The 17,028-nt window shown below is 42.9% G+C and overlaps 1 protein-coding gene across 1 annotated transcript in view; it reads right to left on the reverse strand.

Moving 5' to 3' along the window:
• LOC109287600 (VPS10 domain-containing receptor SorCS1) overlaps nt 1–17,028 on the reverse strand; it is a 513,813-nt gene that overhangs the window by 170,706 nt on the left and 326,079 nt on the right. Inside the window, exon 5 of the mRNA XM_019502777.1 lies at nt 11,844–11,917. Coding sequence (XP_019358322.1) covers nt 11,844–11,917 — 74 coding nt within the window. The remainder of the gene's footprint in view (nt 1–11,843; nt 11,918–17,028) is intronic.

The following is a 17,028-nucleotide window of genomic DNA, read 5'->3' on the forward strand; positions in this document are numbered from 1 at the left end:
GGGGTTTTTAAGAGGAGGTTGGATGACCACCTTACTGGGGTCATTTGACCCCAGTGCTCTTCCTGCCATGGCAGGGGGTCGGACTAGATGATCTGCTCAGGTCCCTTCCGACCCTAGAAACTATGAAACTATTTGCCCCTAACAATCCTTTCTTCCCTGCTGCAGCTCAAGGCAGTTCTTTCCCACTCTTGTGGTCACTGAGTAATGGGAATAATTGATCTCTCACAGCTTTCACCTGTACAGCTAGATCGTGTTCGCTCATTTGCTACATTCCCTTTCATGTATGGCAAGTGCAACTCAGGGGGCTTGAACATCTCCTACAGAGGTCTGTTTAAGAGAAGAAGGAAAGCCCTTTGGATTACAAGGTTCTGAATGGGTTGCAACAGTGCAATGATTTGACGATCACTAGCAGACCAAGCCAATCTGTTCCACTGCTTCTGAGATAACAATATACAACATAGATATTGCTTCCCACAGCCAGACACGCACACCTCTAGCCCTTTGCAGGGATGTCTTTTGCTCTTGCAGGTGCTCCAGACAGAGGCCCTGGAAATCATTTATAGGAAGAGTGCAAAGTAAACCATATTTACACAGTGTGCTACTCATTAAATATACAGCAGAGAGGAACAGCGAAACCTTCCTGGCACGCATTCAGACAAGTTAAGTTCACAGCCAAGTTAACTAACTGCTTCATCCCTTGAGGCTTGCCCTTTGCAGGTGCATGCTGGCAAATTAGTTTCTTCGTCAAATGCTTGAAGAGGGTGGACCCTCTTGGGCCCGGAGTCAGAAGACCAGGCTCTGCTGCTGAGTCACTGCAAGATCAGGTGCTGGAAACCCACCCACAGAGGCAGAGCCTACGTCTGCTGGTTCATACTGGAGGGCTGGGGAGCTGGGGCTAACAGAATATTGCCCTCACTTAGGTGGAGTAAGATATACTGATATGGGCAAGTTGGTAGAGAACAGAAGTACAGACAAACCAAATGTGAATCTTCTTCCTCAACCTCTCACTCCCAAACTTTTTTGTATCCAATTTATCATTCCTCAACTTCCAGGCATGAAAGACCAGATTCTAGGATGAGGGATTTAGAGCCGCAAGGCCAACTATCCATCTTAGGATACTACTGCAATCATTATTATACTCCTATTTGAGGCCAAGCTTGGTTCAAGAAGCTGTTACCTAGCTACATTACTGCTTTATGGGGGTTGATGGTGGGGAGGGGGTTATAGTCTGTGCTGAAATACCCGGAGTCACCTATCCACAAAGACAGGTATCCTAATGCCTCCTCCTGTTGAGGAGGCAATAGGGTCACAAATTGCTGTATGAAGCAAGGATCAGGAGACCTGGATTGCCAGACCTGCTACTTATTTGCCAGGTGATCTCTGTCACTTCTCTCTGCCTGGTCTGTAAAGTGGAGACAGGCAGTAGCTTTGGATCTGGCCCTCTCAGAGTTAAATATCAAAGCAAATGCAGTGGGTTTGATCATCCTTCCCTCAGTAAATATGTGTTCTCCCTCCTTTGCCTCTCCTCAGTGGTGTGGACATGCCTCGCAAAACACTGCATGAATAAAGTCCTAAGTAACAGAGTAAACCATAGGGGCTCCAGTAGACTGTTTGCATCTGGCAGGGGTTAGGTAGGGACTTGTGGGTACTAGAGGTTTTTTCACCTAACAATGAAATAACATTGGGCTCTTCAATTAGTCAACACTGCTGAGTGGAACAGATGCTGTCTGGGTCACATCAGGAGGCAAAGTTATACAGAGATCACTGACTTGCCCATGGAAGATGACAAAGCCATGAATATTGCTCTCTGTGCATTTGGGCATGAAGTCCCCTTTGGTAGCACTGGCAACAAAACTTGCAAGGGGATATAGAGAGATATTTTGCACTCACCCTCAGTACCACAGCACCTGGCTGCACTGCTCACCCACCCCTGTGTGTCATTTGCCCATATGTTTCTTTTGCCCTGGAGACCCAGCCAGACTAAAAATATCAGCACTGGAAGAACAGCCTCTGCCCTGGGGCTCTGACCTTCAATCTGACTTTCCTCCAAATCCAAAATCCAGTTGGAAACCGAATGTGTGTCATTAGCTTTGGCCAATGGTTTCATGCAGGACCCCTCAAAAGCCATCATCAGTCCCTCTGGCACATACAAGTTTGATTCATGTATAAGTCACGGACTGTATCTATTTTTAATTATACTTTCTGTACGGTCCAAATCATCTGCTGTGGGTTTGTGTTCTATCAAGCAAATGATTTTCTGGATGTGCTGTTGTAGTACACTTCGATTGGCGTCTTCCCTATCAGCCTCCAGCAGTTGCCCCACAGTGTTGTAAAGGTCTTGTTCAGCAACGTGTGGTATCTTTTACAAACAATCCTGATTGCCATGCCAATTCAAATCAGCTCAGCCCACCTGTGTGTGCCTGCAAATTTCACCCAGCCTAAAGCTGGCGAAAGCTGTGAGGTGGTATACCAGCCTACCTCCAACTGCTTGAGTATAATAGAGATTTTAAAAGCTGTTACCAGGCTTTTGATGCTGCTTTTCCTCTGATTTGCAGCTCCTCTGGGGATCTCTCTAATAAGCAGAATCAGGACCTTTTAAAATAAATTTGTTGCTGACCTTTTAAAAAAATAAAACGCACTCAAAAATCTGCTTTGAAAGAGCAAAACCAGATCCAACTCTGTGGGTGTGTCTACACGTGCATTTAAATTTAGTGCGCAGTAAGTTACTGTGCAATAAGCGGGAATAGGCTGGCATCTACATGTGCAGGTGCTAAAGCGCATTAACACTGTGTGTGGACTGACTTGGAACTAAAGTCAGTCCCAAGTGAGTCCACACACGCACAGTGTTACTGCGCAGTAAGGCACGTGCATTACAGTGCAGTAAATAATCAGGTGTAAATTTGATACCTGCATGATGCAGGTATCAAATTTATGCTCAAGTCAACATGACTCATCATATTTGCTGCACAGTACAGGTGTGCATATGCAGATTCAAGCACACATGTAGATGCAGCTGTTTGTCTACGCACCATCCACTCAGCTGTCTGCTTCTCTCCTTAGAGCCATCCATACCTGCATGTGCATTTTCTTTTATACTTTCTTCCCCCATTCCACTCTCATTCTCTGACTTAGGTTAAAGTTAGACCCATAGGAAATGTCTCTGTTGGAGTCAAAGCAAGCCCTACTTCCAAACCAAGTAACGCACAGGGAGCCTTCTCTAAATTTCAGGCAGTCCATAATATTACGGCTATGCTACCTCTACTTGTACAGGAAGCTTTACGACATGAACCTATCATTGCATGCATGGTCTTCTAATCTTTCTCTGAATGCAGTTCCAAACTGCCCCCCACATAGTTCAAACACTCTGTGAACTCAAACATCCCATGATTAATCTCATTTCCACTTGTTTTTCTGTGCTCTTCCTCCTCTCTTCCAGTGCCTCCCTTCTCCCCATAGCCCCTTTGCAGAGATTCTCCACAGACCCCTCATCTTTCAGTCAGGGTGTTTTATCTCTCTGCTGCTGTTCCATTTATATAAAACTGTCTCACCTCCCTTGGGATGAGTCACTTTGTTACATAATCTGGCTTTGCCCTGACCTCCCTTTCCCTCTCATCCACAGCTGCCAAACTTTCTGCGCATTAAATCAAGACATCTCAAGAAACAAAAATGAGAGAGAAAGAGAGAGAGAGGTAGAGAGAGATCTGGAATTTAAGCAACCCTTCAAACTTGGAGCAGAAATTCAGGCCATCTATTCTGAAAAGAGGGGTGGTTTGTGAAATTGGGATACAAACCTGGGGTAAAATCAATAGAAGTTAAATACTAAAATAGGAGTTAGGGATCAGGGCCTATGAAAAGATATGTAAGTGGAGGCCAGGTACATAAAAGTAACAGAGAATACAGTTTGGCCGTTGCGGGGAGTACTTAACCTTGAATTAACTGATCTTGCAAATGTGTTGATTGTGTCAAAATAGCACCTGCAACCATGAAACGTTGAGATCCTCCCGTAACTTAGCTTGCTACTCATCCTGGGGTAAGCTCTCTCCCCAGTTCCCACTCTTCTTGATGTGTTTAGCCACCCATTATACCCCAACACTATTCCTTCTTGAGCATCTTCAGGGCTGTTTCGTCTTCTTCCCATTTCTGAACCTTGATCTTCCTGTGTTATGAGGAAGCACCATGGATATGGCCATTCAGATCTGCATTTCATAGAAGCACAGAATTATGAAAAGTGAGGGTTGGAAGGGACCTCAGGAGGTCAAATCTAGCCCAACCCCCTTCTCAAAGCAGGACCAGCCCCAACTAGGTCATCCCATTTCCCATACTGACTTACTGAAACTTGGTCACCAAGCCCCACTAGTTCCAATTTGACCTTTTGTGCTATGTTGGGTATTTTTCCTCCTCTTTCTCCCTGAAAGAAATGTTGACTATATATATTACAAATTTCTTTCCAGCAAAATATTCAGGACCAAAACATTACAGTCAGAAACCAAAGCCTTTTGACACAACATAGCACCACAGGTACTTTACGCTGCCAGCCTTCTAATTTAGGCCGAGCTCTCTGATAGGGCCATATTTCCATACTGCATCACTTTCTCTTTTCTATGTGAAGGGAGGCAAAGTTATAAGAAGAGTCCCCAGGTGTGGTGAGATTTAGGTTCTTACATAATCTGAGCTTCTTAGATAGAATCATGAATTTATCCCTAAAACACTCATGAAATATAGGAGTATCCGCCCTCCTTGGCTTTCGTTTTGCAGATAAGAAATTCCCAACCCTCCCCTTCTTCTCTGGGTTTGAGCTCTTCTGTGCCTCCCCCCTACCTGATATCTTTCTGTCTGGGGTGACATTACAATCCTTTCCACAACAAGCAGCCTGGATGTCAGAACATGACTTATAGCTGCCGGTGGAAGCATGAAAATGGGGAACAGATGAGCCCCGATGAAAAGAAGATCCCGCTTTCATGCTAATGACTCCTCCTAATGAAAGAGAGGACGCAGGAATACAGAGCACGTATGATCTACAAGCAGCCAAATTGTCTCTAAAGAAAATCTGCTGATGCCTCCTGTAAAACTTGGAGAACACTTTCTATTTAAAGTTGTTTTTCTGTGGTTTAAATTCTGCAGGGGGCTTTCGCATAGCAGCTGAAAATAAGAAAAAAAAGGAAATTCTCTTGGAAATGTATATAAAAAAAGGCAGAGGGAAACATGGCAGTGGGGTTTTTTTCTGGCTGTATTTGCAGACAGAACCGTGTCTACTGGAAAATTAGCAGGTCCTAGAGTAGACAAAGTGTCCAGGGACTATTTCAGTGAGGGGAGCATCAGGGCCAAATGGCAATTAAACATACACTGGTCAGCAATTCAGAATTTCAGCCTTGCTCTTGTCAGCCACTCAGTGCTTTAAAAGCCCATAAAGACTCCCGAGGGCTTCCTTACTTGTCAAAGAAATCCCAAGGTTTAAATAAATGTAACCTCAAGAGGGCCTAAGGCCGTGGACAAGATTCAGTGTTGTGCCTTGCAGACTAAAAGGAGGAAGTGAGCAAAGTGGATTTAAGCTGCTGTTGTATCCCGCCACTCCTGGAGTATTTCAGGGGTGGAAGAGACCCTAGCACAAGTCTGACAGCTCCTCTGTTAGGATGCATCTCTGGTCACCCCTGAGAAACAAGCATCGCTCGCATGCTCCCGCTCTGCCAAACTCAAGCCTAGGAAGTTATTGGTAGAAATGGCTTACAGGGGTCTGAGCGCATGTCCCACTGCTGTTCTGTCTCACCAGAGTCTCAGAGCAGACCTCTGCCACGTGCTCAGGACTGTGCTAAGCTGTTCGCACTGCCTAAGCACCAAGCATGCAGAGTAGGAACGAGTGGGTAGGGCTTGTTTCTCAGTGGCGGTCCCAATCTCCGGAACAGGTATCTAATGAAGTCAACCCTCTGCTTACACAAGTTGATGCTACACATTTAGATTTAGTTATTCTATAAGGTGCAAATCTTATAGAGGGAACACAGTTTTTAATATGGGCAAGATGGGACCCTGCCTTGGAGATGTTCCTGCTTGATCTACCCCTGTCCTTGGCTCACCTCCTCAACTGAGCTCCAGTGGAGTCCTTGGATTGTCACTTTATAGCTGTCTTCCACTGGGCCTGCACAGGGAGATGTTCCCCAAGTCATAATCAGGGTGGTCAGCGCCCATTGATGCGTCTCCAACCCTCCAACCCCAAGTAAAGTAACAGGAGCTGGAGTGAGGGTCTCACCCAAGCTTTTCCTTAGGAAAGGCCTGTTACTTTGGAAAGCTCTCTCTCAAAGCTCACTTCTAATGAAGGGTGACTGTAAAAACCACTTTGTGGGTTTCTAAGCTGATTGTGAAATGCTGATTTTCAAATCCCATCTGCTCAGGTTACCAATAATTATTAAAATCAAATAATCCTGTCAGCTCTACGTAGACAACCTGAGAGTCCAGCTACTCCACCCTTACCAGACTTACATCTTCAACCAGACAAATTTCCAGTTCACCAATTCTAATTCTCCATTACCTTTTCCCTTCTGAATGAATTGCACCAGTGCAAAGTGGGTTTCCAATGCTACTGTTTTGATTCAGCAGAGGTTTGTACCTGCTTTGTATTGGAATCAATGGCTGCACGTATATGTGAACCAATTTATTTATTTAGCAATATGCAGTTTCAGAAGATTGTTTCACCCATCTTAAGCCAATGTCATCATCAGTGTGAAGAGACTGAAGGCCACCAGACAGCATTGTAAATAGACACAAATCAACAATGTGGAACATGGTTTGACCTTGTCCACAAGGGCATTTGTCGTCATTGCAAAGGCCCCACTGGTTTAAGTTTGAGGCACAGTGACCCTGTCCAGTTCAAAAATAGTTGATAAATGCCCAATAACAGCATGACCAGTTAAATCCTGGTTGACTGACCGTAGGGTCAGAGATGATGTGGTGATGGATTGGTGCTTGTGCTGACCATTCTTCATGCCATCGAGTAAATAAGGAAAAGTCAAAGGGTTTTGAAAGGGTGTCTTGAGGGGAGCCAAGCTGTTGGTAGGTGGAGTATGTCCCAGTGCACTGGCAGCATAGGATTATCCTGGAGTTCATCTAGTCAGTTTACTTCAGCATTTGTGCAGCAGAGATGAGGAGGAGCCCTGTTACTGAGGGCTGGCAGCTATGGGAATGGAGTGGGGTGCAATATGCCTGACACAAGATGCACTGTAACATGCAGTTAGGTGTCCACCAGTTTGCTGCGCAATGAACAAGCTCATACAGGGGCACAATATTCTGCACCTGAATCAAAGAGTGGGTACATCTACATGAGCATTAATGTGCTGTAGTTACTGCGCATTAAGTTTATCACCTGTAATAACAGGTACTGATCCAATGCACAGTAGCATCATTTTAGTGGCAGTAATGCACAGTAGACTGAGCATTAGCACAGCTTTTGCCATGATAAACTAATGTGCAGTAAAGTTAGTCTACTACACATTTAGTGTCTCATGTAGAACCCGGTGAGAACCAAGAAAGAAACCGGTCTAATGTCTTGACATACTCAGCTCGATTACATACATGCAAGCCATATTTTTTCTAGTAGTGTGTCAGAGCTCCAGGGACAAAATTTGGCCATACATTGGGAACCAAGCAAGCAATTCTCACCAAGATGACAATGTATGAACCAGAATAAAAGTTGGCTCCTTCTTCCTTTATGTTATTTTTAGGAGGATAATAGAAGCAGAATTGAAGTAGCAGTAGGCAACCGTTGATCCTTCTGGATCATAATGTGTGCATAAGAGGTCACCAAGATCTTTGATGTGTATGCTTAAGCATGAGTATAAAGGAACGGAGGCTGCCCATACCTTCCACCCCAACTTTAGACCATTGAGAAAGTATCCAAAGGCCAAACCAAGTCCAGACATGGTACCTCTATGGCTGTAGTTATATGTGCATGCAGGAATCAAACCCAGGTCTCACACACAGCAGGCAATGATTCTACTGCTGGACCACAGCAGCAGGTATAGCTTAAATACACTAAAGTATACCAGGGCATCTCTTTCCCCATGAGACTAAGGGCTTGAGGCTTCTTCTGTAGTTTGCAATTGTGAAGAGATTGGTGGGTGTTTGGCGCTTTATTTATTCTCTTTGTTATTCAAAAGCTTCTGGTGCCTTTGAAATTCCTGGTTTTCACTCTCTCATCTACTAGGCTCCCAAAGGAGGCCTTCAAGGTTTGAGTTCTGCAGAAAGGAAAATTCATCATTATCATCATTATTCTTATTGCAGGTGTCCATCAGCTCAATATATGATAAACCACTCTAGTGACTAATGATGGAAAGACTTCAAAAGGCTTGGAGTGCAGACAGATAATAAGCATCCAAGAATGTGTATGTTCATTCAAGTGCTCTGAACCTCTTGAACTTGTACAATTCAGGCTATCTTCCAAGATTCTCAGTGCTTTCTGATATTGTCAGGCCAGAAATACCAAGGGTAAAGAAGGTTTTGTGATATTTTGGAGTCTTCTAATTGTGTCTGGAAGCTAGAAGGGCAAGGATGTGTGAAAATACGACAATAAAATAGGAAATACTAAGTCAAGATTGCAATATTTTCAGCAAGGTCCAGTTTCTAGGAAAGAAGAAACTTCTCTAAGGGGCCAGATTCAGAGGTAAGGTGTAAGGCAGTACAAATTATGTACTGGATTTTGCTTCAGACTGGATTTTGCTTTAGAGTTATTACCTCCATATTGAACAGATGACTTTATTTTAGATTACGCACTTTGCAAACCAGGTACATACGGCGAGGTTCTTTGGGTAGATGTGACATCTTTTATTAGACCACCTAAATAGTTGGAAAAATGTTCTTTGCAAGCTTTTGGGCACAAACACCCTTCTTTAGGCATTGGGAGACTGCTGGTATTACATGTTCTCCAAAGTAGAAAAAAAGCTAACCTACAACAAGAAGTCTGTGAAAATGCAAATGGCTTTGCGGGGTAGGTAACAAGTTCATGGAAAGTACAAGAGAGGAAGGAAGGAGGAACCAGAACAAGGGAAAGAGGGAATATAAATGGAAGAAACAGAAGAAAAAAAATAAAGAGCAACTTTATAATATCTCCAAGGTTGGTGTGGTAGTATTTTTTATTTACTCACAACATGGATTCATAGGCAATGGGCCAGGAAAAGTTTGAAAATCACTGTTCTACATTTAAATTGGTGTAACTGAGAGAATAGACTGACCCTCATATAATAGTTTAAGCTTCTCCTTAATATTTTAATCTGAAATATCACACAGGCAAGAAAGCACAAAGGCATGCGGCTCACTGCTCTAAGGTGCATTTACACCGAGGTTTATGTAATGCTAATTGCCTGTTGAGAGAAGGTGAGTAGATAGTTAGGAATAAGCATTTTCCTGTCAGTGCTATTACAATGCATTCCGTTGGGTAGGCAATGTATTGTTATGGAAAGCAGGTGCAGTGAAACCTGCCTGAGATTACCATCATGTAAGGAGGCATTTGTGTAACAATAGCACTCTGTAAATAAGTGGTGGATGAATCTAAAACGGCTATGAATCAAAATTATGCTGAACAAAACTGCTGGAGATGAGCAGTCTCAGATTTTGGGAAAGTCTGGACCTAGGTCCAAAAGTAAGCAACAGAGAAATCTGCGACTCTATGCCAGATCAAACCACAGGCAAGACCATTCATTAAAGAGATTGTGATGTATTCCAATTATATGATAAGGTGGGGGGGGGTGCTACAGAAATACCTCAGATGGACAGATCCATGAAATCAGGGAAGGCAAGACTCCAACTCCAAATTCAAACTCCTGTCTACATCAGAGCTTTAGTAAACTCTCTCCCAGCTAGATAGTTGGTACCATAAAATATATCAGCAAAAAAATCCTTACCTCTTGCATACTTCCTGGACTCTCAGGCTAAGAACAGACAATCAAAAAGCCTGAGGCTGAATTGATTCAGTCTTCGCGAGTTAGTCTAAGCTGCATAGTTTGAACTGAAAAGCAAGTGAACAAACATTCACTTTTGATTCTGGAAAGGCAGCCACATGCCTGCAGTGACCCAGACCAGAAGCTGGGGGACACTAGAGCATGCCACCCTGCTCTACTGGAGCAGACAGCTTGAGCTGAGGCTGGCTCACCCACTCTGCAAGGTGGGGTTTGCAGGGAAGGTGAAAAGCATCCTGGGATGCTGAGGGACTATGAGTTAACTTGAATCTGGCAGGGATCTGGGACAGAAATTCAAAAAAACAGTTTAACCCAATTCAGTGAAGTCTGATAGTACTTCCATCCAGGTTTATCTTCAACTGCCTTGGGCCATTTTGAAAGCAGTTTATGTGCACTAAACTTTTGTTGTTTTACAGCTCTGAACCGGTTTCTGATACCTCATCTTGGTCTGTGTGTCATTCCTGTCTCCAGCCCCACAGTTATAACAATCTTCCAGCCATATTGCATTAAACTGCAAATATTGCTCCCAAATATATGCAGATACCTTTGGCCTTGAAACTGAACTAGAATCTCAGAGCAGATGTTTAACAGCTCACAACAGTGTTTAACAGTGATTTACAATAGGAAGTGAAGAAGGCTGTGTGTATAGTATAACACAACATTGGTTTGAACCAACGATAACCCAAGCTAAAACCTTAGGTTTTCCCCACTGGAGCTAAAAGACCCTGGGTGAAATCCTGGCCTCAGAAGTCAATAGCAAAAGTTGGACCTCTACACTTGATGCTCTACTCAGCCCTTACTGAAATGACCAGGCTTAACTTGAAAGCTTGTGTCTCTCTTTATTAGGCTACCCTGAGCTTGTGACATGCCTACAGAGAAATATGAGAATTCAACCAAAGATATACAGCCTTGCCTCCACCTCTTATACATTAGTTGGTTGCACCTTACAAAACATTTCCCTGCTGGCAAGTATTATTTACAAATATCATTTGCCTAAGTTAGCAAATGGGCCGTGTTCTAATAAAAGGTTATTTTAGCAAACACCATCCAAGATTTGCCTCTCTGCCCTGTCCTGTCAGGTGTCTTCAAGATCAGTTCACCCCTTTATCTGTTTTTTCTCTGCTGATAAGCATCACTTGGTTGTTCAAGTGTGTGATCCACCTCGCTCAGGCCAACAGTAACACTGATTACAATGAGTCTAGGATGTCATGCTATGCCCCCAACTGGGAGCAGCAACCAGCCAATATTGTCTGTGTTGGGAACAAAAGGAGAAACATATCCTTTGAACTCTGAGTTACAATAACACTGCAGGTGGACATGACTCTTTCCAGCAGCGTTCTCTCTTCTAGAATAGATGTTCAGACTAAGGAGATGGGATAAAATACTTCCTGGTATGCTAGCATTTCTTATTTTTCAGGCATGTCCAAGAGCCTCACTTGCAGACTAGGACCCCAATCTTTTAGGTGCCATGCAGCAAAAAAAAAAAAAAGAAAAAAAAAATCCTGCCCCAAAGATGATCCTACCCATTAACCTCAGTACAAAGATTGAGGAGCAACAGGCTTGACTGAGTGCTGGCATAGACAAAGACCCTGCTAAACAAAACCATGTCTGGGATGATCTAGTTGGGGATGGTCCTGCTTTGAACTGGAAGTTGGACTAGATGCGACTGCCTGAGGTCCCTTCCAACCCTCATTTTCTATGATTGTTGGCCTCCGTCGGCTGTTCTTCATCAGCTCCAAAACCTTCATTTGGAAGCAGTGCACAGAATAGTGCGTGTGACTGTGAGTGTATGTGTGCGTGACAGCATGACTGCAAGTATGTGAGCAAGAATGTGAGTACGAGTGCAAGTGTGTGTGACACAGAGAGATAGACAGAGAGAAATGGATAATGGTGCTTCGCTCTTACCAGTAGAACCTATTTGGTGCAACTCCCTCGTGGAGAAGCTGCCATCTCCTGCCAAACTCCACTGAACTGTGTAACTGGAAAGAAAGAGAGAAACAAACAAACAAGAATCAAATCGATGCACGAGGATAAAACACAGGCAACAGAGGAACTGGACCACAGCCCATGTGGCTATTGAGAGGCAGCCTGGTTTCCAATGCTCTTGGGCACTGCTTCTAAAGCCACAGAGGGGGTCCAAGTGAATAGCAGGGCTTACACTGCAGAAGGTGACATTGTCCAGGCTCTTCCATGGCTTTAGAACAGCTGTGGGAAGGGATGTGCTGCCCTGGGTGTCAGGAACTGTAAAGGCCACACAAAAGATAGCATTCAGACGTAGAACCAAGCTCTTCACTCAGCAACAAGGTACAAGTAGATACCACATCTGCGGGTTCAGGGAAATGGTTGCGAGAGAGGATCCATTGTCCACATACGTGCATTTGCTGGGAACCCATTGTTAAAAGAGTGCAGAGTGTCACAGTCACTACCAAAGCATATGGGCTATAGCAAAGTTACACAAGTGCCCTGATTCCCCACTGGTGCAGACGCAACACCAAGATCTCTCATTGTACAACAGGATTGTTGCAGAGGGAAGAGAGCCCATTTTCTCTCAGTCCATCTGAGATGTCGAGATATGGGAATTATTCTCATCTAACTTTATAACACACCTTTGGGGGATTTCAGGTTCATGAACTTTATGCAAGTACTGTTGTCCTCTCCTGCATACAGTGTTTTTGCTACATTGGAATGAAGAGACAGCTATATACCAGTTTGAACTGCTCTCAACTTCTAGTAGGAGGTGGAATAACCTCTATTATCACTGGATGCTCATGGACATTCAAGCACAAGAGGCCAATGATTTTCAGAGGAAAAAATACTTACACAAACTAAAGGAAATTTAGGTTAGATATGGGGAAACAATGTCTTTCAACAATACAATCGGTTACCGGCCACTGGAACAGGTTACTTAGGGAGGTTCGGGAGTCTCTGTCATTGGAGGTTTCTAAGAAATGGTTAGACAAATGCCTGCCCATGAATGCTCTAGATCTACTCAGTTCTGCCTTGGAACAGGAGATGGACCAAATAACCTCTTGAGATGCCTTCTACACTTTTGTCATGTAGACAATTGCATACATTACCTAATTCCTGGTGATTTTGTATGTACAGAGCACATCTACACAAGACACTAAATAAGCAGTAGACTAATTCTACAGTGCATTAGCATGTCACAGCAATAGCCATGGTAATGCGCTAATGCATCGTAAAATTAGTCACTAATTCTAATGCATAATTTAGCGCGTTGTCACTAAAAAAGTGTGCGCTGGCACCACTGTGCAGTAGCTTCAGTTACTGTGCATTTAGTACCTGTTATTACAGGTACGAAACTTAATGCGCAGTAACTACAGTGCATTAATGCACATGTAGATGCACCCATATAGTTGCAAATGGTCACGGTGATATGTAACTCCTTGTTTGCTGTTATCAGATAATAAAATTTTAAAGGGGGGAAGGAATGTTCCATTTTTACTTTCATCCTGAATGTATGCTTATGATGTGTGCTGAATTTACAGAGAAGGTAGTTAGCTATATTAGTTTGAAGTCAGTCAGAAGGTGGGGCAGATACGTACCATTATAGACTTTCTAAGATTAAAATGTGTGTGTATGTGCGTGTGTGTATGTATGTACACAGGCACATATATACATATACATACACATATGTATTTGTGTGTGTGTGTGGCAGAGAGAGACAGCACAAGCTTTTGTGAACCCAAGTTCACATCATCAGATGCTGTGAGCGGACACCATAGAGCAGAGTGTAAAGTGGAGTGAGTGCTTCGAATACAAACCAGGAGGGAGAGGGAAGGCGGAAGGGGAGCGCTGTGAGAGGCAAACAAGCAAAGACCTCATAGGAACAAAGGGGTCAAAAAACTAATCTAGGTAATGGGATAAGAATCTGTGGTCCCTGTTTAAACCATACTTAACACAGTCCAGTTGATGGCGGATTTCTTGTTCCAAAATTTGCTGTTGAAACGGGTGTTTAAAATGTTTCTGCCTGGAAACAGCAATCCTGATGTCAGCAACAGCAGGTCCAGGGAGGCCGAACTGTTCTGCCATAGGCTCATGTGTCTTTCTGTAACTGGCCATGGGTAAGTTTAATGACCTATCTCCAGCCTCAGAAGCTACAATGACACTTACCTCACTAAATGCTTCGATTGCCTATCACCTGGACTTAATTCAAACGTGGGGCTGAAGACCTGAGCATTTACACACCAGGGGACTTGACCCAGTTCAGCAATGGATAGCACATAGGTCCCTGATCCTCTACCAGGCAATGAGTTCCAAGTACTTGCATCCTAAAGAAAATTTCCACCAAAAAGTTTAGAGCAGACAACATTGATTTCCCATAATTGACCCCAGAGATACTCATATTTGGACTCACTGCTTACCAGATGGTTCATTATTAATCTGTGCTCTGAAAACTTTGGTTTCTCAAATGTACTGCTTTGCTTCTCTGGCAAACAGCATGACACCTTCCCCTTGTGCCGTTACACAAAAAGCCTTCCATTGAGTCAGTCATTTTATTTTTTTTAAATCCTGCTAAAAATCAAACCAGACTGAGAAAGGTCAATGCAAGGAGCATGCCTGGGTTACTGCAAACATGTTGATGTGACCCAGCGGAACAAGAAATAAATGCCCTTTTTTATCACATTTTTTAAACCAGTTGCTGTCCTTAAATGTAATTCTTGGAAGGGCAACTGAAGGGAGGATGGGCAAGTCTATCTGCCTTGGTTTTGGTTTGTTTAACATTAGCTTTTCCATATGGAAACTTTGGAGTGGTACTTTTTTTCTGGCAGTTGAGTTCTCTTTCACTGGCTCCACATAATCACTAGGTAGTACTTGATGGTCTTCCTCTTCCAGCTTAGCCTGAGGAGGAGGCTGAGTGTTTTTTCATTATATGATGCTATTTCAGGGCAATTAACAAACATTATTTGATAACAAATAAAGACAATTCTGAACCCTTCCTGCCTCCTCCATGGATAAGTCATTAAAATAACAGAGGCAAAAGCACTGGAAGTGGGAATCTTTTTTTTGGTACTAAGGAGGCCAGTAGATGATGATGACTCTTTTGAGTGGTTCGAAAGATGCTCTACATATAGCACCGGGAGTTAAGATACCCGAGTTGTATTCTGATCTCTTCCATAGATCCCTTACACAAGTCTGGGCCAGTCACAAACTGATGGGTATAAATACCAGAGGTCTGTGCCCTGGGCAACAGCAGTGCAGGGGCCAGGGCAGCTGCGAGTGACAGCAGTCGTGTCTGGGCTAGCAGCAGCTACCATGCTAGTGCCCTCTCTAAGTGGGCACCCGGTGTCCAGACTGCCTGCGCCATGTGAGACTACTACATGAACTTGTAATGTCAGAGATCCTAATTTTAGAGTCAGGGTTGACCATACCTCCAGGAGACATCAAGAAGACAAATGCATCGATGGTATCTATTTAAAAAATAGTGAATCTTGCAAAATCTTTTGAAACATACTTGGGTGGGGGGAAAAACAGATTATTTTACTTCTTTTTTCCCTTTTTCTATTCCTTTTTAGTATCAAGATTGGAAAAAAAAATGAGGAAGAAATGTTTGGGAGGAAGAGAAACAAGAATATAAGGGGAAAAAAGGAAGAAAGAACTGGGATTGCCATTTCAAAGACTGTCCATATTTTTCACTTCTTAGTCATTTGCTTGAAAACTGGAAGATTTGAAATGCATATGAAAAAGCATCTTCATTTGAGTAAAGAAAAGACAGAAAGAGCCTCTCTCAAAATGACTTTTGCAATATATTGTTTTGAAATTTAAAAATTGCAACAGTTGAACACGTTATCTTTTGTCAAATGACATTTCAAACGCACGTTTTCCAGCTGAATGCTTTGAGACCCTGTAATAATGAGAGCTAACAAAGTTCAGGCCATTATTTTCTCAAAGCAGATTTTTTCTTACCTATGACAAGTCCATCAAGATCCGCGTCTTAGGAATTGCTGCACAGAGGGTATTGTCAAAGGTGCGTATTTGCAACTGAAGCGGGATTGCAAACTAAGAGTCAGACAATAAGGTTTTGTCAAATCTTCCTGCTACTCCCAATGTTTTTTTTTCCCTTTTCCCTTGTGCCTGTAGTAATAAATCTGGTACGTGTAACAAGTTAACTAGTTAATTTAATTCAGATCATTTAACAGCCAAGTTTCCTTTAATTAAGGAGAGGAATCAAAGCACCTTAACCAATGGCCTTGTGTTTCATTCCCTTATACAAGTCGGGTGTCAGTATTTCACACAAAAAGAGACCCTACATGATAAAATGTGACAACCTAAAGTAGCACCACCCAAGAAAGCTTTCTTTTCATCTTTGCATTTCAAAAGAAAGAACTATTTAGTGGCTAAGTTTGACTTTCACCAGATATGATATTGTGATTACTTCTCTCTTCAGATGGTAGTTATAGTGTTTGTCTGAAAAAAAAACTTTTCAGCCTCTTCGTTGTAATAAAAACTCTCTCTTGGGACTTCTTATGAAAATCTCATCCTCATAGTCTCTTAAGAAAGGAGATTTCATTTTCTTTGGTAAGCATTTAATTTTGACTGATAATTTAGTATTAAACAAAAATGAGTTAATGTCGTTACATTTTTTTCTAGACACAAATAGAAAAAGAACTGTTTACACCCCCACCCAATTCATCCCTCTGCCTGTCTAAACCAGTTATTCTTAACCAGAGTGATGTGATACTTTGGGATGCCTTGAAATCCTTTTGAGCCCGCTGTAAGGTACTGCACAATATTAGTACAGTTAGGTGTGCAAACACCTACACGTGATTCACAAAATAAGCCCAGAGATTAATCCCAGATTTAACCCAGAAATAGGAATCTGTAGCGTCGTGGTCTGTTTCTCTAGGTAACCGAAGACTTGTAAAGAGTAAAAGCTTAATGCTGGTATTATCTGAGTAGTAGGGTTGAGTCTAACAGAGGGATGGCATGACTTTATAAAGGTTGAATATTCGGCCGCCTGTACACAAGCGCGGAGGCTGCTCTGGCATGCTGGAATTTCAGGGTGTCAGAGCAGACTTAATTAATTAACTGAGAGTGGCCTCCGCGCTTGTGTACAGGCAACCTAATA

Source organism: Gavialis gangeticus, unplaced genomic scaffold (genome assembly GCF_001723915.1).
Source record: "Gavialis gangeticus isolate Ggan-Ray unplaced genomic scaffold, GavGan_comp1, whole genome shotgun sequence".
Lineage (NCBI taxonomy): Eukaryota > Metazoa > Chordata > Crocodylia > Gavialidae > Gavialis > Gavialis gangeticus.